This window comes from Numenius arquata, chromosome 1 (assembly GCF_964106895.1).
Source record: "Numenius arquata chromosome 1, bNumArq3.hap1.1, whole genome shotgun sequence".
In the NCBI taxonomy this organism is placed as follows: domain Eukaryota; kingdom Metazoa; phylum Chordata; class Aves; order Charadriiformes; family Scolopacidae; genus Numenius; species Numenius arquata.
In genome coordinates this window covers 17,049,076-17,074,375 of record NC_133576.1, presented here as the reverse complement: position 1 = coordinate 17,074,375, position 25,300 = coordinate 17,049,076, and the positions used below count along the sequence as shown (strand labels likewise).

The following is a 25,300-nucleotide window of genomic DNA, read 5'->3' as shown; positions in this document are numbered from 1 at the left end:
AATTGTTTCTACATCTAGCCCAGGTGCAAAAGGTACAATTAAGTTTCCATTTCAGGAGTTCAGCTAAAGTTCAAAGTTCTATCACAATTTTATACAAAGCATTTATGTAACTTTTTAACCATATTCTTTTGACATCACCTCTCCTTTTCCCCCTCAATCCCATCACTTTCTCACATCGGGCACCATTCACCCCAACCAATATTGTCAGCTTATGCAAACAAACCGACAACAGCAGCAGCTTTTCAGCCTGCTTTGCTCTGCGGGTGAACCACAACAAACTGAGCGTGACTCCAAAAGGACAGCTTTACCTCCTCTGAGTGTTGTCCCCTTCTGTGTTGCCAGACTGTTGCTGTGTTTCAGTGCTCCAGGAAGTGGCACAGTGACTTCCAATATCAACCAACAACCCCAGCTCTCTCAGCCTGTCTTCATAGGGGAGGTGCTCCAGCCCTCTGATCATCTTTGTGGCCCTCCGCTGGACCCGTTCCAACAGGTCCATGTCCTTCCTGTGTTGAGGACTCCAAAGCACCTCCCCTATGAAGACAGGCTGAGAGAGCTGGGGTTGTTCAGCCTGGAGAAGAGAAGGCTCCGGGGAGACCTCACAGCAGCCTTCCAATATCTGAAGGGAGCCTACAGGAGAGCCGGAGAGGGACTCTTTGTCAGGAGATGTAGTGACAGGACAAGGGGTAATGGTTTTAAACTGGAAGAGGGGAGATATAGATTAGATATTAGGAGGAAATTCTTTCCTGTGAGGGTGGCGAAGCACTGGAACAGGTTGCCCAGGGAAGTTGTGGATGCCCCATCCCTGGAAGTGTTTAAGACCAGGCTGGATGGTGCTTCGAGCAACCTGCCGACATCCATGGCAAGGGGGTTGGAACCAGAGAACTTTAAGGTCCCTTCCAACTCTAACCGTTCTATGATTCTATGACTTCCTCCGATCAGCAAAAGCCGGGCGGGGGGGAGAAACACAATGGCAGGCTCAAAATGCAATGCTGGCCCGTACGGGGATCGAACCCGCGACCTTGGCGTTATTAGCACCACGCTCTAACCAACTGAGCTAACCGGCCACGCTGTATTGTATTTTCCCGGCACCCCTGATCGGGGTCCCCAGCGCGGGCCGTAGAGATCCCGACCCGCCTGGCCACCGCGGAGGGGCCCGATCCGTCGCGCCACACCGGCGCCGAAAAGCAGCACAAAAGCGTGACCACCACTCGTGTCTCTGCCGCCGTTTCCTCCTCCGCTAGTCCACTGGCTGCGGTGCAGAAATGGTCGCCCCTCCGCGCCCACCCGCCTTCGGCAGCATCGCCTCCCCCTCTGGCGGCCACCAGCCCTCAAAAAGGGGCAGGCGAAAAGAAGTTGTCAGGAGTGGGATTCGAACCCACGCCTCCAGGGGAGACTGCGACCTGAACGCAGCGCCTTAGACCGCTCGGCCATCCTGACCCGTTGCAAACAGTTTTCAGCCGGCCCCATTCGGCTCCGCCGCGACACCAACTCGGGCGAGCACCCGAAAGGGGAGGGGGCGGCTGGTGCAGGGGCGGCGGCGAAGGGAGACGGCTCTTTGACTAAGGAAAGGAAAAAGAACCTCTGATCTTCTGTATATTGAGTGTTACCGTGAAGTTTCTTTTCTATAAAGAAACACGACGTTAATATTTGTGTGTTGCAGAGAGATGTAAATACCTGGTCACACACAGGCTACTGTTATTTAGCAGTATTTTGAGATACATTTTTGCTCAGTGCAAACTAAATTCAAACCACTTCCCCCCTCCCCAAACACAATTCCTTTACAAATTTGACTTTGAATACCAAACCCACGTATTCTTCCTTCTCTTCTCTTAGCTGCGTTAATTTGCCATCTCAGAAGATGATGGCGAGAGGTACATGCCAGACCTTCAGCGTTTCTCTGAACTTCATAGCCCATGGGTTATTTGGGTTATTGGGGTTTCCAAAGAAAATCCAAAGCTCTTTCCTAGAGAGAGCTCCATACAAATAGAGCAATTAATCCCCATGGTGATACTCAGGCACTGGAACTGCCTGCCCAGGGAGGTGGTGGAGTCACCATCCCTGGAGGAATTTAAGAAACACATGCCCAAGATTGTTGTTTTGTGAGTGGTTTTTTTGTGGGGGTTTTGTTTTTGGTGTTTGGGGTTTCTTTGTTTGGTTTTTTTTTTGCTGTGTGGTTTTTTTGTGTTTGTTTTTGTGGTTGGACTCGATGATCTCAAAGGTCCCTTCCAACCAAGAAGATTCTGTGATACCTGATACACCCAGCAGCTATCCTGCATTGCTACTACACTCGCATTCACCCAAAGGAAGACACACCGAATGAAGGGGTAAGGTGTACAAAATGTCGATTTATACCGTATTTAGTAACACACCTCAAAGAGGGGAAGCCTGCTAGGCTAACAGTAGCTCCAAGGAAAGGGAGAGGAGCTCAGACGAGAGCATACGTGAATTCCAGAGAAGAAACTATAACCCGAGTTCTGCTCGTGTAAACATCCAAGCCAAAATAAAGTAATTTTGGAAAGTTAGTCCACAGCTTCCCGTTTTGTGGAAGAGAACAGATGTTCTGATATGTTTTCCAGAAAACCAATACTCACTTGCGTTGCAACCTTCCCCAAACCGAGATTATGGTTACATCGTCCGAGTTGCACAGCCTTCCTTGGTTCTGAGAGCTGTTCAAGGAACTTTCACCATGATCGAATTTATGGACATATGCACACAAAAAATACAAATTACTATTTTTGTGCCCCTTAACTCCTGTATCTGTGCAATAAATTGGAATAATCCCACAGCTTCGCTTGCATGGATGGAAACAGGGAAGATTCACTACTTTTTTATTAGTATTTTCCTAGCAACTTCACTCATACCACTTCTAAGAAGAGAGACAATACAAACCATTAATCAAGGACTTGCAACTCATCTACTGTTACAAAATGAGAGCATCTTCTAAATAAGAATAGTCTATACATTAAAAGATTTGCACCAAGGAAACCTTAGACTATTTATTACTCAGAAGAAAAAACAAAAAAAAAAACCCCAAACCAACCAATCAATCAGGAATTCAGGTTCTGTTTCATATGAAGATAACAGAAATCAACTTCCCTGCTTGAATAAATATTTTAAGCAGGGGAGAGAAATTATCTTCTCTTAGATATAAAAAGTCCTCCTAAGGAACAAAAGAGAAAATGAACTATTCCCGTAAGTCCTTCCTTAATTTTACTTATACATTCCAAAGTTTATATATTCTTCTTATACCATCATGCTCAAAAATTTATTTTTTTTTTGGTTCCTTCATGCCCACCCAACCTCACCACTCAACCTCTGAACCTTCCTACCTCACGCTCATCTCTCTTGTTCGGTTCACTAATGCCTGTGCTTCTCCTGTCCTAGAGAGGAAAGAAAATTTTTTGACTAAAAAGCACAACATAGGAAACAAAGAAACAAGTAAATACTTGTTTTTAATATTTACTCAAAGGTGGCTTAAAGCAATAGCTTAATTTGTAACTTTATTAATCCTTGGATACACAATCTAATTTTAGTATTAAACCAAACTGATAACTTCTGAAGTTGATAACTTGTCTTCCTGGAACAGTCATACAAATTTTGTTATTTCTTCAAAATAAAAAAAGGCCTTAAAACAGCAGTCCTTTGTTGAAGTCAGCGCCATTACTTGTAGGTATACAATCACTTTCCGTTATGTATTGTAAAGGCGAATTAGATGCCAAAAAGAGTTTTGAGGTCAGCCAGAGTGAGCTTAGTGAAGGCCTCCCCTCTGCCTGACAGCACCTGCTGGGCGAGAACTTTCTTCCTCGTCTGGAGTTGTACAATCTTTTCTTCTACCGTTCCTTCACAGACAAACCTAAAAAAAAAAACCACAAAGACACATCATCTCAACTGCCAGGAAAAAGCGTCAGCGTTATATCAGCACTTCCCCAGTAACTTTCCAAAGACTTGTCTCAATTAAAAATTAACAGCCTGTTATGTCACTGACATAATATACCTGTGCAAAGAAAACAGCTGTTCTCATATCCAGGTATTATAACATTTCAAATAAAAGTCTGATGTACTTTAGGCCTCAGCTTTGGCCATCTGAAGCAACAGTAACTCTGTGACAAAATCCTGTAGTGATTGTTTGATAACTGGTGGCACCTAGTATACTAAAAGCATCGTACACAAAATAGTATTTTAGATTCCAGTTTCTTTGCATTTGCTGTGCATTTACAATAATTAAGCTAGCCTTCTAGTACTTACGATTCCAAGGCTTTTTCTAAAAGCCAACTTTGCCACTTCTAATAAGTGCTCTACGTTTACATTAGTGATATTAGAAAGGTTCGGGCTTTGAGAGCACAGTGAAAAATCTCCACTCAATAAGAGAAATGGTTTAGTGCCTGAATTGTTCTCAGGAATGAACAGGACCATTCCCACTAAACCAGAGGTTAAAAAACAATAAACCACTCCTAGCTATCAGGACAGCAACATGCAGGCAAGTGCCACAGAGAAACATTTTCCCATGGTCTTCCTCTTTCTTTCCAAACCCCAATCCCACTGTCAGACCTCGTGCCTAGCTTTAAACCAAGAAAACAAGCCTCACACCAAGCCCTTGTCTCACCAACTAAAGCCAGACAGTACATAAGCAGCAACAGCCTCATTCACTGCTAAGGAAAATCCTGACCTGTGTATCACAACATCCTTCTGCTGCCCCACTCGGTAAATGCGATCACATGCCTGGTCCTCGAGAGCAGGATTCCTGCAAGGTGAAAAAAAAGATAGCTTAAGGGCTTATGTTCAGGAGTAACTGAATTATCGAAGCCTCTGTGCTTGCCTCATTTGCCTGCCTCCAGAGCATCCCATTTTCTTCCTCTGTAGAACTAAACCCATTCTCAGGTTACCTTAGGTTTACCAGCTTGCTCACCAGTATTCACCCTGACTGTATTTCCCTTCACCCTTGGTAGAAGCAGGCTACAACTCCACATAAAGTCAGCCATATGAATCAGACCACTCTTCCATGTAGCCCCATATTTCTGGCCAATAGTTAGTACTCAGAGAAAGCTGAGTAGCTGGGAAAGAAAGAGTACAGCAAAGCAGGAAGGCAAACTCCATAGAAAGAGGCCTTCACTCAATATTTTCAGAAGAAATGGTTCCGTTTGACACACAGCTACAGGGAATACTTGTTGGTGTAACTTCCATATTATAGAAACATCTCCTTAATGCTGCTATTCTGCAGCTGGTCGTACTGAAGCCCTTTAGTTTGCTTTTTAAGTTCCCATGAGCAACATTTAGTTAAAAGAAAAAAAAAAAAGGCAATTCTGACTTTGATGAGAGACAACATAAATATTAGGAGCTCATATGCACTATTTTCATAGCCTGTAAAACCCCAAGGTACACTAGTTATGCCCAATTACTGACTACGCTCAACACAATCAATTTGTTTCAAGACAAATTCCCTTAGGCATTACTGTACCATTTTTCATTACTGTAAGAAATTAAGCCAGGGGCTGCCAAGTCCCCAGTATCCTTTTGTGATACAGGCTGCATACTTGCTTCTTTGGATTGCTGTTATCCTCCTCTCTTTTTTTGCCCCTACAGAACTGTATTTCATGGTGGTGAGCACTGGATTGACAAATCAGAGTGTCTTGGAATAAGGCCGTAGTAAAAGCACTTTTCCACAATTAATCACTAACCCTTACTCTCAGCTAAACACTTCCCTCCTAACCCAGTTGTATCAGACATCACAATGCACGTGGCAAGCAGCATCCCCTACACATATTCTCTGAGACAGAACTTTTCTTTCTCTTTACCAGTGCATGTCCAGGAGAAAGAGGTGGTTTCCTCCAGTTAAATTCAGGCCAATGCCTCCAGCCAGCAACGAGATCAACAATACCTTCAAAAGCCAAAAGAGAGTTAAGGAACCTATTTCAAGAAAATTCTTCATAAACAAAAATGCTTCATATATTCCACATGTTAATTTGAACCAAAGGATCTGTTTATCATATTTATATTTCATGTATATATTTATTATGCACTTGGGAGCTTACCATATGCTACTTGATGAGGCACAGAAGCCTGGACATGGATGTTACAGCTCAGAGAGGCCAGCCTACCGTTCCATATACATTACCCCGATACATTTTTACAGACTAGAGAAAGGACTGAAAAGTTCAGTCTCTCTCCGTGTCCCACTCAAATGACTGGCCTCTCTGATGACAACCTGTTGCCAACAACAGGACCAATCAGCATCAACTCTGAAGTAATAATACTGATTGCTTAAACACAGGCAACTGGACTGAAAAGGCCTGCTACTCCTTTCACTTTGTTTCCACATAACTTACTATTCAGAAAAAGATGAGTAGCTGGGGAGGAATGGGGATATACCAGATGGTCAATTTAGAGAAGATTTCTTGTACAGCAAGAGAACTCAACTAAGGACAGAGACCCTTGCTAGATACATTTACAACTCAGTTTCATGGTATGGTACCTTAAAACCCTGATCATACTTCAGGGGTCAGATATTCATATAGCTGGCATAAATATTCTTTTGTTTAAGTTCAAAGCTAGAAGAAGAAATATCTATTTTGTAGACAGTAGCTTGTTCAAGAAATCCAGCAAAGAAAACAAGCTAAGGCACCAAATTCCAGATCCATCCTCAGAGGAGACAGCCTGTCCTGCCTCAATAATGGGAACATCGTGTCCAAATGAAAGTGTAATCGCTAAGAACAATTAATTTGGACTCAGATGTCTTTAGTTACCTGGCAAGCTTCCTTCCCTTGGCCAAAATTTCAGACTAGAAGCTGTTTTTAAGAAGAGTCACCACACTGTAGTTCATCAGTATTTAAACACCACCCCAACCCCCCACCAACAACTCAAAAGTGAAAGAAGTCATCTTATTTCGGATGTGCACAAAACTATGACTTCTCTCACCCCAGTCCCAATCTTCTATCTTTATAGGGCAAGATATGCTTTTATTAATTTTAGCCTCATTCACAGATTCAACTGTGATCATCAATTCTCAATAAGATTAGTCTGGTAAAAAGTATCAGATGTGTTGGAAAACAGCAATAAAGTCCTACAGGTTCCTTGGCAAGCCAAGGATATACAGAAAGAAACATCTTCCAATGCAGAAGCACGAACTGGGAAGAACCAATGTGCTCTGAATAGAGCTAATGGGCCCCCCAGCTTCCACATTACTCTCCGTGGCAAAAACATCTTTGAACACACTGAAGATTTAGACAACCTTTGAACTAGCTCTGGAGTCAGATGATCTCAGTACAGAAAGTTAACATTAAAAGGAGCTTTTTAGCAGCTGATCTTGCCCATTATAAGATGTAAATTTGTTTTTACAGCTACCTCTTTCCCTGCTGATCTTGCACCTGGAGGTCCAAATGAAAGTCGTGCCAATAAATGGAATACAGTCAGCTATCACAGCTGCTCATAGCAGCACTACTAACCATTTCCCTGCCCTGACTGCATACCTGAGGCCCTTTGGGATTGTTATTGAACTCTTCTACCACATCCATTCTCTCTTTAGGATTGACAGAGCCATCCACCGTTGCATACTTCAGCCCTAGACGCTGGAGGTGCACAGCCACAACTTTCAACATACTTGTCCACTGAGAGACAACAACACTGGAGAGAGAGAAAAGGGAGTTTAGAACAAGTTCTGTGTGTACTGTAACAGTTTGGTTATTGCAGTGTCTCACCCAAGAGGAGACAATGAGTCAGGCACTCTTCCCCACTCAAACTGAAACCAAGTCCCTTCCCAATTCAGAAATAGATTTACCTGTAGGTAAAATGGTGGAAGTGGTAGAATCTGCTGTGGAAGGTTAACACCCAATAAACTTCAGACAAATTAAGTCTCTAACTTTCATTTCTATTTTTGGATTTTACATTGCCACCTACCACCAAAATTCTGAATTTTTTCTGCAAAATGAATCAATAGCAACACCAAACTTGGATTTCCCTGGGCCTCTCACCCCCCACACTTCACTTTTTGGATTAAACAGTTTGGAAAACAATAATTTGTTTGACAGTTTTTTGGTAGGGAACAAAAGTAATGTTAGTGTTCCCATTCTTACGGTAGGAAAGCTTTTTGGAAAAAACTTTGGAAAAAAGCTTTCTATATATTATGCAACTCTGAAGTTGCTCAAGAGCAGGACTTCCCCTTCCAGCCCACCCCAGCATAACACAGGGGTAACTACTCCGCAGCCCCACACCTGTAAGTGCATTCTACATTGTTTAATAAAAAAAAAAGCAGAAAACTCAGTAACACTGCAGTCTGGTGCAAAGACAGACAGAACCTGCACAGTGAGAGCTGCAGGACTTCAGCAACACTTAAGTCCTCTAATCTATGCATTCCTTTATCTCAAACAGGTTCAGTTTAACATCTACTTTATTCCCCCACTTTTTTTGGGTGGTGACATGGGTTGCAGAGCTGAGGGCAAATATTTCTCAGCATAACCAAATTATTCCCCATTCTGGTTTTGGAGAAAAGAACAGTCCTCCTGGGCCTCAAATTCCTCACACATTCCCTTACATTTACACTTAACTACATCTTAAACTATCTTCTTTTGTCCTGCTCAAAATCTGTTTTCAACTACTGCAGTACTGGCAATATTTTACCACACCAAGAGTTTTGTATTCAATTGTTTTAAACTATTTCGACTGCTGACAAAAGACATGCTTCCCTCAATCACTATGACTAAAGAAAAGGACATGTTTACTAACCTTTTGTGAGACTCCGAGTGACTCTGAATAGTTTTCAGTTCAGCCAAGAGGTGAGCTATCTGCAGGGCAGGAAAAAAAAAATTAGTCTGTTTGCTGTCATAACCCAGCTCATGGTTGGCTATTCTTCATTAAAATAGGAAGTGATCAAAATAACCCTTCAACTGGAATTTCTTCTGTGCTCAGACTTTCAAGATATTTTAACAGTCATTAGTAAGAACACTCCCAACTGGAAAACAGGGTTAAGAAATCAAATCATACAAGCATGTTTTATAGATTCCAACCTTCCTGCGAGAAGTAAGGTTATGGCCACGTCTCTTCTTGCTGCCATCCTATTTTTTCTAGCTCTTCATAAGCACCATGCTCTCACATGCATGCTTTTCTAAACTTCTGTGAATCCAGTGCTTAAGATTTTCACTGACATATTTTCAGCAGTCAGATTCTCACAGCTTTATTGCCACCCTGGTAAGTTGGAGCATTCCCAGGAGGTGTTCAGCAGACTATCCACCTACTCACCTCATTTCATCTAAATTGCCAACTTAGCCTGATCTGCAATTACCAAAGTGTGATGATTCATTGACAATTTAAAAGGCAAAGTGCTGAAAACGAAGCTTCTCAAGGAAGGTAAGAAAGCCACAAGCAGAATACCTTGGTGCTCTCCCTGGTGATTTCAAAGATATCAGTTTTAAAAGCTGTGCCATTGAGGTAGACTGTTGACTTGGAATCGGGAGTCTGGAGCTCAGACAGGGTCAAAGCACTAAGCTGTTCCTCAATGGAGAGCGAAAGGCCTTCACTGCTCAAGTTAACTTGGTCCAGAGCCTGTGGGAAAGAATGCAATATAATAAGGGATCACAGTCAAGCCTGCAGTCAAATTCAGTACTGATCCACAGTCTGCACGATGTCTGCTGAGGACAGCGGGTTTGAAGGAAGCTATGCAATATGAAGAAAGAATGAATAAGAAACACTACTGTGTCGGACCAACAGTTCCTTTGTCCCTTTATTCTGCCCCAAGAAGGAGCAGCATAGGGAAAACATGTCAGCTCAGCCATTTTCTGTGGTTCAGTCTCCTCAGATTCCCCCTCCCATAGCATTTAACAATTGCAGGATTAAAGATGTTAGAAGATCAATCCTTGCCTGTTCCCTTAGTATCTGGACTTGTTCTACAGCTGCATTATATGACACAGCAAAAACTGCTGAAAGATTAGTCTACTTCATGCAAGGCAACTTCAGTCAAGGCACTTGTAGAGCTCTCCAACACACAAGCCCTTGAAACAGGCTACACTTATGAACTTGTGCACTTTTAAAGACTAGGTTAAGATCAAGACTTCTTTGCCATTAAAATTTTATTTACTTTTTTTTTATCCAAATAAAGGTATTTCCAGGGACACAGCTGCCCACATAGGTCATGCTGGGAACTCTTAAGTAGGAAGTATTTCCCATCTAAAACCTCTTGGGCCGTAAAACACACAGTCCCAGAAATGGCTAAGTTCATACACCCCTAGCTATGAGATGCAAGGGTGTTACAAAAAAAAAAAAAAAATTCCCACAAAAAACCATCCCATCACTACAATACAATATTATTACCACTTTCAGTAAGGAGAGATGGCAGCAGCATTGACGGAGCCTCAAGAGCATGGACAAGACATGGACTGTACTTGAGACCTGGGAGGCACTTTGGGAGCCTGCTAGAAATTCCTTTTGACTGACTGCAAACTCTTGTGCAACTGCCAAGGAAGGAAGACAAAACATTAAGAGCTCCTGGAGGCATTTCCAAGCACTGCTCAGCCACCTCCAGCAAAAGAGCAATTAGACCTTTATTTCAGAAGGGAATTTTAGACCCAGAGAGGTTAAGAGATTTTCCCAGAGCCACAACAGCAAGAAGAGACTTTTGGGATACTACGGTAGGATTCTTTGTAACATCAGGGGAGGAGCAAAACATTTTCCAAATAATTTTTTAAGTCCTGATCCCATGCGGCCAGGTCTGTTCCCCCTCCTTAATTGTGCAGTGAAGAGTCACTTCTGCAAATATTTTCAGGGAAAGGTGTGCTCAAACCTTTCTCAAATGGGTTACCACCAGCATACTCTCTGCCTTCATTTTTCTGCTCTTGTCTCTTCAGGTAGGATTGTAGTGTTGACCTGAAAAAACAAGACAAAGACTGCTATTTACAGCAGGAAAAAAGGCAAGAGGCACCCATGCTTAACAAGCAAGCTGATGATGCATTAAGATAAGGACAGTTTCATTAATGATGTAGTCACAAAATGATCACAAATAAACCTCCATTTTGTTTAACCTGAATATGATCAAAACCAAGATCCATTTTGGAAAACACAAGAGGAAGCAAGTCTGCTTACTGGAATACCTTGAGTAAAATAGGAGTCAGGATATCCATTCCATTATGAAGAACGGATAAAATTATTTGTAACAAAAGGACATCTTTAAATGTATATTTCAAATGAAGGAAACCTCTTTACAGCAACACTGTTGAAAGAAACCCTAGGAGAACACAAAGGGATGCTGGCTTGCATTACAGTCATCTGGAGAGCCAGCATAATTTCCGACTGCATAAGTACCACAGGACAAAGAAGATAAACTCTGTTTTTTTCAGGTGCTGGCACATCATCGTTTAAGAACTATTGTTGCAATCCCAAGCCTTAGGAGTCTTGAAATCAATGAGATTAAGAGAAAGGCTAGAATACAAAGCTCACACAAGGCATGAACATATGGGAGGAAAAAAACCCAAAAGCATCAGTTTCACTTATTACCAGAACAAGCAATATATTTTCAAACATGCTTGACAGGTAGCCAGACAGGGAAAAAATTAACAGGAATTTATCCAGAAGTTGTTCTTATCTAAAGTGGAGTTTTCTTTCTGATTTCTCACACCAGTAAGAAACAAAACCACAAAATACCTTATCCTTTCCCACATTCATACCTGGATCTTGCAAAGAGCACATTGTAGACAGACTGCTCCTCTGCTGAAAGTTTTAACTGATGCAACTGTGTGCTACGCTGGGGCAGAGAAACCTGAAGTAAAAATACACAGGATCAGATGTAAATAGTGCAAAAATCTTATAAAGCGTCACAAACACCAGTGTTCCAAGTTTTAACACAGTGTTCTAAGTCTCAGAAGACAGCTGTTGGTTTCTTCATTAAAGTTATTCATATTAATGCAATTATGACACAATATAGATACCCAGAGAACTCCAAGTAGCCTGGGTAACACTCAAAATGATAGTCTTTATTCCAAATCACCTGACAACAAAAGCCATGAGCAACTAAGCACTGATTCCACATAGCCACCATGCAGGGATTAATTTATCACGTTACAAAAGTAGCTTCTAAGTTCCTCATTCAGAATCAGACAGTACACCAAAACTACATCTTTTAACAGCTTACAGACACACCAACAATCTAATACTCAGTATGATGGACTGTTTGTAAAGAGTAATGCAGAAAGCCAAAGCCCCAGCATGCACCAGATCCATTTGACATGCAGCAGCTTTGATTCTCAGAGATCTAGGCTAGCTCAGAAGCCTAGACTAACTTTCCACTAAGCGCGCATCTACTCGCAATTGCTTAACATATTCTCCTCTGCGTGTGATTTATAACTGAAAGGTTTCATTCTTCTTTATATTTCTGCTTTCTGGACAAGTAATCAAAGCATCCCACAGGCATTTAACTCCTCTTGCTCAAGAGACTGCAGTAGACAGGAAACCCCACCCATTAACAAGCTCATGCATGTAAAGAACTGACTGGCTGTGGCAAGGAAAGCAATGGAATGATTGTCTAGTTGTGGAGGGGGAAGTTCTCACCAAGGGCTTGCCAGTTGAATCCAGCTGGTCCTTAGTTCTCCGTAATAATAGGCTCCTTGTTAAGAGACTCAGCCTCTCTCCTCCCTTTTTTGTGTTATTATCTACTTGGTACTTCCACACCTTGTACTCATCAAAAGGAGAGCAACGTAGAAACCTACAACACAAGGGAAGGAGACTTAATACCAAGGGAAGAAGAGTTCTTCAGTTACTCCTGAACAACCAGAACCAAATTCCTTGCTATCCAAAACAAACTATTTCCCATTCAGCCACAACCGCTAGGAGCAGTAAAACACTTCCAGTGTAATGATGCTGATAACTGGTTTGCTCAAAAGTCTTACCATCATAAGCACAGTGAATGCATCTTTCTGGTTTTGTACCCATCATTTCCTCTTTGCTTGTTATGTCTCAAGCATCATGAGCAAATAAAGGGCATAAAGCAGCACAGGCACTCACCAAAAAAGCATATTTGTTATTTCAAACTCCCATACCTCTTAATTGAAAATTAATTTCAATTATCCAAAATTCATTTCAAATGTAAGTTGTCTCTGGTTCTCTAGCACCTTGCATAAACTTTTTCTTCTCAGCAATGGGGAGCACAAAGCTTAACCTGTTTATCATTTTAGAGAAGCCAAAGTTTTCACCCTTTCCTTCAATGCCCTTGTAGCACAACACTCTTTAATAAGGTCCTCCCAGGCTGCCCTGGTAGGAACAAGGATTATCACACAAAGCTTCTGTTGATTCAAATTGGTTTTGTGGATATTCATCTTGGAGACATAGGAGATCTGAAGTCATTTCCCCTTTGTCCTCTATGAAAGCAGAATAGCTTCACTCAACGGCAGACACATGGTCAGCCTTGCACAATGCTTCAGCCACAGGCTTTGCAACACAGTGCTTGAAGTGTTAATATAACACATCTTAGAAACCTCTCAAACTTAGAAATAACTTCAACACTACATCAGCTAGGAACTACTAGAATTGGAGCCCTGTCCACGTGTTCATATGCAGCCAGCTCACCTCAGGAGAGAATACATGTCTAGTAAGTTGTTCTGTATTGGCGTCCCGGTGACAGCCCATCTGGCACTGGCTCTCAGTTTGCACACAGCTATAGAGGTTTGAACCTTTGGGTTTTTAATATTGTGAGCTTCATCCAATATAACTCGAGCCCAAGCTACCCTGAGCAGGGGGGAACAGGGAGATGACCCACTCTGAAAGAAAAAGCAGACTACTTATAATCCAGCACAATAACCTTGCTAAGCTCTCTAAAGAGCCACAAGCAAACATTTTTCCAGCAAGAAGCATTTTGCTGCTGACTAACATCAGGAATCTGAGCTCTTACTGTCATGTTAGAGGTGCTCTCAAAAAAATCATCTCTCCAAAGCTTCCACAAAAGTTTAAGCCAAAGAATATAACGTTTGTCTGTTCTTGATGACAATTTCTAATTTTTTGCTGTTTTTCTTGCTTTTAACACTTTATCACCTCTTCCTACCCAAGAGACATTCCATATCAGTAAATTTTCGCTAGGCTGGGACAAAGGAACACATATAATTGTTCTATTAGAGTATATCCTGTACTTTTAAATGCAGGATCTTGCTACAGTTTTATAGCTGCCACCTTGAAGTTTCAAGGAAATTCAAAGGCCTGCTTGCTTTAAGAGTGAGATCTAGATCACAACAGGTTTCTGGTAGTTTAAAGTGATGTTGGCACTTCAGCAAAGAATACTAATGGGAGATTCTAGTATTTCTTCACAGTGTCGCCTCAAAAGGAGGAGTATGAAAATCATCATTGCACTCTTAAAATTACTTTTTAAGACATTTCAACTATGTTCAATATAGTGTATTCTACATAACAGATTCTACACATTCTACACAACAGATTTCTCATGAATATTTTTTCTTGTTCTCTTTCCGCACTTCACAGTACTTTCTCTCATCACTCCATTTTTATTGGGCAAACTCAACAGAGGACTTATGGAAAAAAATTATTCCACTTGCCGCTCACTGTAGCATAAGGTGCTCCTTGAAACAATAATGGTTTGCAACATCTCAGAACAAAATGTTAAGAGAATCATCTATCAACAATATGGCTTCTCACCCTCACATCATGGTCCTCAGCAGGAACCTCCCCCTCCTCTTTGCTTGTGGGAACCTCCTTGGAGAGAATGCTGTAGGTTGTGACAACAACATCATATTCAGAGAGCCTGCGTAAAAAGAAAGTAGTAATCAGGAGCAAGAACAAATGAGGAATTCATTTTGCAAGGCAGACAAAATGCATGCTCAAAGTTTAAGAACACAGTTCTACATGAGCTGAAACGCAGATTTTTACAGAAAACAGTCAAACAGGAAGGGTACATTGCCCTCATTTTATGGATACTGGAAGTAGACACAGCAAACTCAAGACAACAGTAAGAGTCAGTGGTACAGAACACACACCACATGAGATGAACACTACTTAGGATCTGACACCTAGAAACACTGCTCAGCACAGCCTAAAGTGGTACAGAGAATTTTCTAGTCTATACATACATCTGAAAAAAAACAAAACCCCACCCAACCACAAAGCATGAACATGGAAGAAACTGCCACTAAGAATCTCTGCAAGCAAGATGTACAAAGAACGTACACCTTTTTTTGTTACCAGGAACAGCAATAACCTGCACCAGAACCACTCAGTGTGGGTACAGCCATAAAGGTTTTGCTATATACACCTTTACAGCAGACATGAATTAGCCTGACCTTCTGGATCTTCCACGTTTCCATACTTCAGGTTCTTCCATCATTCTACAGCAAATGAATTTCAACTCTGATGTACACAATCCTCTGTTAAGTAGTATTTTACTGTTCTTGATCATATTTATAGTTTAGCACTTACACCGCTGCATGTTTATCTCGGTTTGGCCCGTGGTACAAATAGACCCTCAGTTTGCCATAGCCCACACGTCTGTCAATCTCTTTCTTCCAGTGATGAATCAAGGATGCAGGACAAACGATTAAAGTGCTGTGGGAAGGGATAACAGTGGAATCTGCAGGAAAATATTGCAGACAAGTTTCAATGTTTTCACATTAGACTACAACAAAGACAGAAGTTTTGGAAAGTTGCAACAATTAAGATGGGCCCACTTTTGCTGTGAGCACAGTTTGTGAAGCGGACATCTCTACAATGCATTCTTGGGAACTGTTAGTTCTGGGTGGAAAAAAGTCTACTTGAACACTAATGCATCACTTCCTGTCCACTCAGAGTTGTGTTATATCTGTGTGCTTCCTTAGGATAAGCTGAAAGGTTAGAGTTCAGGAACTAAGCTTGATCTCTCCTGAGAATACAATACCAAATAAATACTTCTTTCCTGTTCTAGAAAACTGAAATGTTACCATTTTGAATCACACAGGAGAAACAAACACAGTCAGTAAAACTGGCATGATGGAAAAAAGTAGTCCAACCAATTCCATGAGGATGGGGACAGTAACAGGTTGTAGAACAATACTCTGTAAAAACTCTAACATCCCTTATGTCTATAGACATGACAAAAGTAATGCGTGGGTTGAAATCAGTCACAGGGAGGCAAGTAGTAACTAATTTAAGTCCTTATGCTATGAAAACTATGCATAATTTGAAAAAAACTATGAGACGTTTTCAAAACAGCATATGCTGGCTTTAACTCGTTCAGGAAACTAATCAATAAAAAAAGTAAATCCCAAAACGAGATAAAGGAATGAGTTGAGAACACATCTACACATCTGATGGAAGAACAAACGACACTGATCAAGAGAAAGGCCTTGCAAGGGAGTGCAGTAAACATTAAGCCCAGCAGAATTTTCCTACAGAAGGGAAGTGAGCACAGATAGAGTCCATTGTTTACAAGCCATTAACCTATAACGCTTTAGGCATTTCAAATGGCACTGCATCATAACTGTATGTACTGTGTGATGGAAACAATTCTGTACCATTTTTGGTTAGCCATATTTCTAACTTCTCCTTTCTTTTCTCTGTCTTCGGCTGCTTCTGGGCCAGAATGAGAGCAATCATCGTTAGAGTCTTCCCCAAGCCCATGTCATCCGCTGGAAAAAGACACACAGAAGTTGTCATGACCTGCAGAAATGAGCTCTCCTAGCTCAGATCCACACTAAGGTAAAATACTGCAAGAGAAATTGCCCTGAAGAACCCTGGAAATAAAGATACGCATATGACCATTTCCCGGGTATGATTTTGTAATGGGTTAACAGCTGTAATTGGTCAAACGGCACAGAAAAACAAGGCCCTGCGACATGCCTACAAAATAACTACTATTGGCCTCAGAGCAATTATGTGCCAAATCATTACTGCCACATATCTGCCCCCCCAAATCCACTTTAATGTTCTGTTCCTTACCCAGAATTCCTCCACATGGCCTCTGACTCTCTCTCCAGAGCAGCCATGCGAGCGCCTGTTTTTGATGCTGCAGCAGTGGAACCTGAGAGGGTGAGACAGAAGATTTGAGGAAACACCTTACAAAGTTCAGACACTTCTACTTCCTGTACCAAATTATCCAGTAACTGTCCTATTACAATCTTTGTAAGAGGAGTCTGCCCACCTGTTCTTTTCCCATGTGGACAAGAATACCCAAGATAAGCAACTCCTGCAGACAGGAGGTCAGCAGTACCATAGATCAGTCTTGCTAATGCTTTATGCACAAACCAACCCAGCATCTCACAGTGCCCTGAGGGCATGCAGATCATCCAGGTGGAAAATCTACCCAAGCCTACCTTGCTTACAACAGCCATCACTGTCAAGGAGAGGGATTGAGAACATTTCCCCTTTTCTCACCAAGTCTAAGACCCCTACAGACTCTTAAAAGTGTTGTGGTTTAACCCCAGCAGGCAACTAGGATCACGCAGCTGTTCACTCGCTGCTCCCATCCCAGCCCAGTAGGGTAGGGAGAACAGGGAGAAAAAGGAGGAAAAAAACAATTTGTGGGTTGAGATTATGACAGTTTAAAAGAACAGTAACGGAAGAGAAAAATAATAATTGTAAAAGAATACACAAAAAGTGATGCAACACAAATTGCTCTCACCATGCAGTGAGCGATTGCCCATCCTGTCCCAAGCAGTGACTGTGGATCCCTGCTCCCCAGCCAGCCTCAATTTATATACTCTATGCTTCCTCTCAGCTTCTATAGGAAGCTGAAAAAAGTCCTTGACTTACTGTTAACATTACTTAGCAACCACTAAAACAATGTGTGTTATCGACATTATTCTCATACTAAATCCAGAACACAGTAGGTACTAGGAAAACTAACTCCATCCCAACTGAAACCAGGACAAAAAGACAGGAAGAGGGACTAGATACTATCATGAGACATTAAATGCCCTTCCCCAAAAGTGAAAAGGTCCCAAGAGGATCTGAAAGTGACACAACATACATACATCAATGCACCATCTTGTAGAGGCACGTGCCTTCCAACATATTCCACATCACCTCAACTCTGGGTTCTGCACCACCTGACAAATAGCTGCTCTTTGGCAGATCAGAATGGACTATTATGGAGTCCGTTGGCTTGCATGAACTCAATCACCTGCAACACTTTTAAAAGACTATTTCTTATAGCTCATCAGGAGAAAACAATAAGAAGGTTCTCCGTTTTTTACCCACTAGAGACCTGTTTCTGCTCTGCCAGTCACGTACAAATGGTTGTGTGTTGGTTGCTTTGTCCGAGGCACTACTACATTCAAGTGCTAAGTATTCTGAAAACACCACAACAAGAGGGTGGAACATCAGTATTGGCAATCTGAAGCAACTCCCACGGCTGAAAAGTAGTTAGGAGTGTCTCCTTCCAGCAGGATGAAAACTGCAAAGTACTTCAAAGTGTGGAAGGACAGGATGCTCTAGGGTATTATCCCTTCATGATGGAGGAAACAAGAAACCCCTAAGTTTGTCAGCACAACATCCTTCATCCTTGCCAACTCACCTTCAATTCAGAGGGGTCTTCAGCTACTGTCTGCTCTGTTGGACAGGATTCTAGAGATTTGTGAAGATGATTAATAGCCTCACTTGTGGCACTGTGTACAGCCCTGATTCGGTCTTCTGTCATTCTTCCTCCATATAGATTCTGCACACCAGAGTTCACTGGAAAGATACAGCATTATGCATGACATATGTTTACAAAGCTAATTTTCCCAAGCAGATCTTTCATCTTGGAGATTAATCTCAGTGGCTACAGATGCAACTCACAGTAACAAAAGGTTTAGTACTCTCACACATATCCACAAGTTGCAGAATTATTTCTGAAGTAGTCCTCACCAGCATTCTCTTCAAAGAAAAAAGTCTTCCTGTACTTACTTCCAAAACTGTGGCCGTAATATTCACTGGAACCCAAAGTAGCAGCAGCAGAGGGGTGACTGTGTGAGCCTGAAGAGGTCCTTGCTGTAGGATCCTGGAGTGGTAGTGGTGTTATCAATTTTGTACCACCTGGCCTGCCAGATGGGTTAGGCAAAGGTTCCTCAAGGCAGCCACTGCTTGTGCTATCCTCCCCTTAAGAAGAAAGGAATTGCAGGTTGAAAAGGTTGCACAATGGACCTCACAGCCTTGCGTTACAGTCCAGAGAAGGGCCATCGTTTTGCTTAATACTCTGCTTGCAAAACTTTATTATAAAGTGGTCACGTGGATTTAACTGCAGAGTAGCAGGTTACTCTATCACCTGAGCCACTGCAACTACTAACATGCGTGCTCTTACCCTGCTTCTATGTGACAGGCCATACAGTTCATCTCAAGCCTCAACGTGTAGTTTATACCAACACAGTGAACTTTGCCACTGTGATAAAATTAGTGAATCACAAAGTCAATTCTGCACACTGTTCCCAGAGGATTTATTTCTTTTAAAGACATCTTTCTTGTCAATGTGTTGATCACAAAAACTATCAAAACATCCAAGAATGAATGGCCCAAAAGCTCATGAGCTTTTCTTTCCTTCCTGGAAAGGTCTGTCTCACTTAAAAGCAAATACAGTATAAGACATTAGGACTGCTTGTTGTGTGGTGGCCTGTGAGTTACTGCTTGCTTGCTAGAGATCTTCAATTTCCAGAGCTGTCAAACTGGATCTTTTCGTCAACACAATTGATATTATGATCACAAACTAACTCTCCTGTTGAGGTGATCGTACAGGTAACAACAAAATACCTATCTTCCACAGGTGATTAAGACCAGTTAATGGAATTAGGAAATCACTTTACAGGAATGACACATTGGAGGCTGCTTATCTTTTATTTGGTACCCGAAACATTCAGGCCCAACAGCCAAAACATGCATAAGCATGGTTGCATACTGCAACAAAGAGGAAATTAACACTTCACTGGCAAGTTCTCAGAGAGACACCTGCCTCAATCACACAGCCAAAGTTGGAAAGAGAACTAGCACTGGGACCTAACCACAGGAAGAAACTCCCTTGGGAAGCCACCACACTTCAGAGGAAGTGGTTGAGTTGTTCCATTCATCCTTTCCCAGACACACACTTCGCAACTAACGCTTTTCATCTTCAGTGAATCTCAACAGACAAACTTTATATAGACCACACGACATATATAAATTTATGCTATTTTTTCTCAATATTAGCAACTATAGTAAGACAAATTGTTTTGCGAAGTTCTGGGGAAAAAAAATTTAGTCCTACCTTTTTCAGTAGTATCTGCTGCCGAAATGTTAAGAGCGCTGAGTGCAGCTTCCAAATCCTGCACTTGTTTTAATAACCGTTCCCCTTTATCTGGCAGCAGCTGAATGTTCACTGTAGCCAAGGTACTCTGCAAAACAAAAAAAGAATCCAAAACATGAGGGTGCTTATCAAGCTGTCTGCCAACAGAGAACAGTCAGGTCGGAAGTTTAAAAACACTAATCTTATGTCATAGTAATTTGTATTTTGATACTGTTCTACAATCTCCAAAAGCATTGAAGTGCCATTTAGTGTGATTAAATAGTCTTTTAGCAGAAAATAAACTAACCATGAGTGTACTTTAGAAGAAATGAAAGGATGCAGGGCCTGCACCTTCTTATAAAACAGGATTAACAGGTAGTCAAGTGACTTGGACAATCTTAACATCTCTCAAAGTACCCAACGTTCAACCTACTTGCACGTTTCTTTCTATACTAGCAGGAACAACAGTTCTGACTTTATTTTGAGGTTCTGTTCTGAGTTCTAGGCCAACAGGGGTTTTTATAATAAAAACTAGGGAATGTAGTTATTGGCAATTATTTAAAAAAAGCAAACAGACAGGTAGTTTACTTCACCTTAGTGTGAGCTTTCATGGCTAGATCACTCTTACTTCACAAGGCCAAGAGAGACCACCAGAAACAGCCATGTTATTTAAAAAGGTTAAGCTGGCTGTGCACTGTTCCATCTTACACAAATTACTTTCTGGGTTAAAGATAGACACAACCTCAGGCAGGTCAAAACTGAACACCCCCAAATGCAGAAGGCTGTATTGCCGTAGGGGTAATTGTCTCATATGTGACTTAGAACTACTAGCCTGTGCCTAGGCTGAATTCCCTCCTGAATTCCCTGTCTTCCTAAACCATCCAAATACTTTGAGTTTCTGCTTTGAGGGGATACCATATTCTGATGCCTGTCACGAGTACAGGAAGTCACCCTGAACACAGAAACAAACAAACAAAAAAAGGAATAATAGGTGCAATAAACTACCTTCTTCTGCTTCAGCTGGACTACAAGATGGTTGTGAAGAGCTTTAGGGTCCTGGGGTCCTTCCACGTGATGCGATGCTGCAGTTCCTGGCAAAGATGTCCCCTGCATATTCTTTCCTAATTTTCCTGCAGTAATCTCTCTTGACTGCAAACCCTCAACCGATTTCTCAGGTTTACTTTTACCTGATAAGGAATAAGCAACTCTTACTTCACCAGTGTCACTGCCAACAACTTCATCAGCAGGCTGTCCCAGTCCTGGCCTGATTTGGGTCTTGAGCAGCACTGCCTCTGCTCCTCCCTTCAGGTCAGCACATTGCAACGTCAACGGTGGTACTGCTGGGGAAATCCCATCTTCTTTAGACATCGGTTTAGTTCCTCCATTCTTCTGACCAGCGTATACTTTCTCCCTGGTTTCTTTATCCCCACAGCTTTTTAAGCTTCTCTCTCTGAGCTGCTCCTCCTCTGGAGGCTTGGTACTTGTACTCTGCTTTCCAAGACTTAGTGGAAAGAGCTTTGATCTCCCATCTGGCTCTTTCTCCACACACTCGGAAGACTCCTTGGACTCCCTGCCACCATGTTTCCCTTCCTCCCAAAGGGTGTTTTCCCCTTCCCAAGTCTCAGAAAGGCGAAGTTTAGATTCAGACACTGTGCTCTCAAGTTCTGGACCACTCCTATTTCCTGTGGACTGCTTCTTTTTAATTTTCAGCCCTTCTAGAGGTTCTTTCTCTAGGGAGGAATCAGAGGTTGATTTCTTTTCTTTATGTGACACTAGCACACCCTCCTTCTCTGCTTTTACTCCTTTTGCTTTACTTTCCTCTCCATTTCCTTGATTAATTTGTTTCCAGGATGATGGTTCACAATTCTTGTCTATCACTTTGAATGGATTTCTTTGGCCAGTGGGATTGAAGAGAGGTGCTGCGTTGGGCTCGGATTTTAAGGCTTTTGACACTTTGGTAGTTTTTGGATCCTGCAATACGTACAAGTGAGTAAATGCTAACGTACAAATTATTAAAGCCTGCTTAGCTACAAACACAACCTGATCATCTCAAGCAAGACTTAATTCTCTACAATCATCTTTCCTATAATTTTATCAGGATCGGGATAAACATTTTACAAGGAAAACAAAACAAAAGTGCTGGTTTTCTACATAGTTTGCCATTCCCATGGTTTTTGGGGATCAAGTCCCAACAGCATCATCCTCAGAAAAAGATGACAGCTGGAGATCAAACCTAAGTTTCTTCTAAGGCTGGAGAACAGTGATTACTTTAGACAATTTAGGAGTAAGAGAAGTCTCATCTGGAGGACAGCAGGCTGATACACTTTTCAGCTAGAAAATACAAACTCTCCCACTATGTAATCTCAGATGTGATTACAGTATGCAATACGAAAAGTCATACTGGAATAAGCTGATACTATAATATAAATGAAACATTCATACCTGCCATGGGATGTTCCCACACCATTTCTTCCCATTCAGCTTACTTTTAAGGCATCGGTAAAACAATCTACCAAAGAATAAAACAAGATTTGAACTGCAGGAGCCAGTAAATGAACTCTATGCTGTCCTGGTTTTAGCTGAGATTGAGATAATTTTCTTTCTAGTGGTTGCTGGTTTCAGACTTGGTATGACAGGAATGTCAATAACGCATATTGGTTTAGTTGTTGCTAAGTATTGTTTATACTGGTCAAGGACCTTTTTCGGCTTCCCACAGAAGCTGAGAAGGAGCCTAGACAGAACAATGGAATGGCCAATGGAATATTCCGTACCATAGACATCATGCTCAGTACATAAATGGGAGCTGGCTGTGGGGGGAGGGGAATCTGCAATCTCGGGTTGGGTCAGGCTGGGCAACCAATTCCCCAGGCGGTGAGAGTGACTTGTGTCCCGTATATTTTTTACTATTATTATTATTTTCCTTTTCCATTATTGTTCTATTAAACTGTCTTTATCTCAGTCCATGAGGTTTGTTTTTTTCCCTTTCCCCTCCTTTTCTCCTTCTTCTCCCTACTCTTTTGGAGGAAGAAGAGGGGCGAGTGAGAGGCTGCATGGTCCTAATTGCTGACTGGGGTTAAAACACGGCATAAGTGTTCTTTAAAAAGTACTTTGCACCAAAACCATCATAGACAAGTTCTCTTGGTCTGCACTTTGCATCCAGTCTTCTGCACAGCAAAAGGCCATGAACATTAGCAACAAAGCTTTTTACAAAAGCATTGTTCGCTGGATAAAGATTCCTAGGGTTTTGGGTTGTTTGTTTTTTAGTTTTAGCAATAAAAAAGTAACTGCTCAGGCAAAAATATTGTCTATGCTCGGAGCCTCAGAAGTGACATATGATTTCAAGGTGTAAGGAAACAGCTGTTCCTTTAGTTAAACTGTACAGGTCACCTCATCTTTAAAACACCTCAGGAACAGAAAAGCTTTGGCTGTGATTTTTTTTTTTTTTTTTTTTAAACTCGCAGCCAGCCAGGACTGCTGCAAGATCCTTATCAGAATTAAAACTGGTGAATTTGATACAACCAATACGAGTCTTGGATGAACCCAAACACAGAGCCATTTTTAATTCTGTTAAAATCAAACATTATCTGACCACTTAGGTTTACACCATTGAATATAGCTGCTAATAAAAGTAGCGAACATCTTGAAACATGTTAAGTGAAGGCCTCAAGGCTGGAAAAGCCTTTTCAATTCTAGGAGGAAATTGCAAGTCAGCCGCTATCAAACCATTCCAAGTGTTCAAACTTGTACAACAAACCTTTGTTTCCACTTTGAGGAACTTACCGGTATTCATCTGTCTCCTGCTGAACCAGGACTTGCAGCTCCACCATGCATCCCTCATGGATCAAGCAGTGAGAAGCAGGAATACTGAAAAGAGAAAAGGAAAAGAAGAAGAATAAAGACAAGACCAGCTGCACAGAGAACAGAAACAGCAAAAAGAATTAGTTGGGACAAGACAGAATCATAGAATGGTTAGAGTTGGAAGGGACCTTGAAGATCATCAAGTTCCAACCTTCCACTAGACCAGATTGCTCAAAGCCCCATCCAACCTGGCCTTGAACACTTCCTGGGACGGGGCATCCACAACTTCCCTGGACAACCTGTTCCAGTGCTTCACCACCCTCACACTAAAGAACTTCTTCCTGATATCTACCTCTTCCAGTTTAAAACCATTACCCCTCATGCTATCACTACTTGCCCTGATAAAGAGTCCCTCCCCACCTTCCCTGTAGGCCCCCTTTAAGTACTGGAAGGTCACTATAAGGTCTCCCAGGTGCCTTCTCTTCTCCAGGCTGAACAACCCTGACTCTCTCAGCCTGTCTTCATAGCAGAGGTGCTCCAGCCCTCTGATCATCTTCGTGGCCCTCCTCTGGACTCGCTCCAACAGGTCCATGTCCTTCTTATGTTGGGAGCCCCAGAGCTGGACACAGTACTCCAGGCGGGGTCTCACCAGGGAGAAGTAGAGGGGCAGAATCACCTCCCTCGAACTTCTGGCCATGCTGCTTCTGATGCAGCTCAGGATGTGGCTGGCTTTTTGGTATTTTTTTCCAATCCATTCTCTGCCCAGCCTGTATTTGTGCTTGGGACTGCTCCGTCCCACATGCAGGACCTTGCACTTGGCCTGATTGAACTTCATAAGGTTAATTTTTGAATACTTAGCAAGTCTTCTCAAAGACTATGTGACTAAGAAAACAAAAGTTTACTAGCGCTGACATAGCACTGAATTTCCCTCAAAAGACCTGCCCAGCAGGGGGAGAGGCCCCTCCCCGGCCCTGCACCTACCTGGCCGGCAGGATGAAGCCGCAGGCCGCCGGGCCCTGCGCTCCGCACACGTAGAAACTCTTTCCCTTGTTGGGCCCATCGCGGACGCCTGTCTTCAGGAAGCAGAGGGACCCTGCAGGGCAGAGAAGAGGGGAACGGGTCAGAGCGAGAGCGGGGACACCCTCACACAGACGCTCCCGCCGTCCCCTCCCCGCCTCCCCTCACCGTGCCGGTCGCACGGAACGGCCTCCATCGCCGGCCGGTAACCGCCACCCTCGCTCTTGAAACCAGCCAATCCCACTCAGCGCCTGCTGGCTGCCCAATCGGAACGGGGCGCCGGCGCAGCCAATCGCCGCCGCGCTC

At 42.4% G+C, this 25,300-nt stretch overlaps 1 protein-coding gene and 2 non-coding genes across 3 annotated transcripts; all 3 read right to left on the bottom strand.

Moving 5' to 3' along the window:
- Positions 1-990: 990 nt before the first annotated feature.
- TRNAI-AAU (transfer RNA isoleucine (anticodon AAU)) lies at positions 991-1,064 on the bottom strand. Its single transcript has one exon. It is a non-coding gene; the product is annotated as a tRNA-Ile (tRNA).
- A 290-nt stretch (positions 1,065-1,354) lies between these two features.
- TRNAL-CAG (transfer RNA leucine (anticodon CAG)) lies at positions 1,355-1,437 on the bottom strand. The gene has a single exon. It is a non-coding gene; the product is annotated as a tRNA-Leu (tRNA).
- Positions 1,438-3,433: 1,996 nt separating this feature from the next.
- Positions 3,434-25,195, bottom strand: TTF2 (transcription termination factor 2). The gene is made up of 23 exons (XM_074147093.1): positions 25,163-25,195; positions 24,959-25,070; positions 23,960-24,043; positions 22,622-22,688; positions 21,185-22,150; positions 20,162-20,288; positions 18,835-19,026; positions 18,464-18,621; positions 16,888-16,969; positions 16,464-16,577; positions 15,394-15,544; positions 14,617-14,722; positions 13,540-13,730; positions 12,526-12,679; positions 11,646-11,737; positions 10,766-10,848; positions 10,297-10,436; positions 9,361-9,531; positions 8,716-8,774; positions 7,464-7,617; positions 5,793-5,875; positions 4,667-4,741; positions 3,434-3,853 (listed from the first exon to the last, which is right to left on the bottom strand). The coding sequence occupies exons 1-23, from the start codon at positions 25,188-25,190 to the stop codon at positions 3,709-3,711; spliced, it is 3,534 nt and encodes a 1,177-aa protein (XP_074003194.1). The 5' UTR covers positions 25,191-25,195; the 3' UTR covers positions 3,434-3,708.
- Positions 25,196-25,300: the final 105 nt, after the last annotated feature.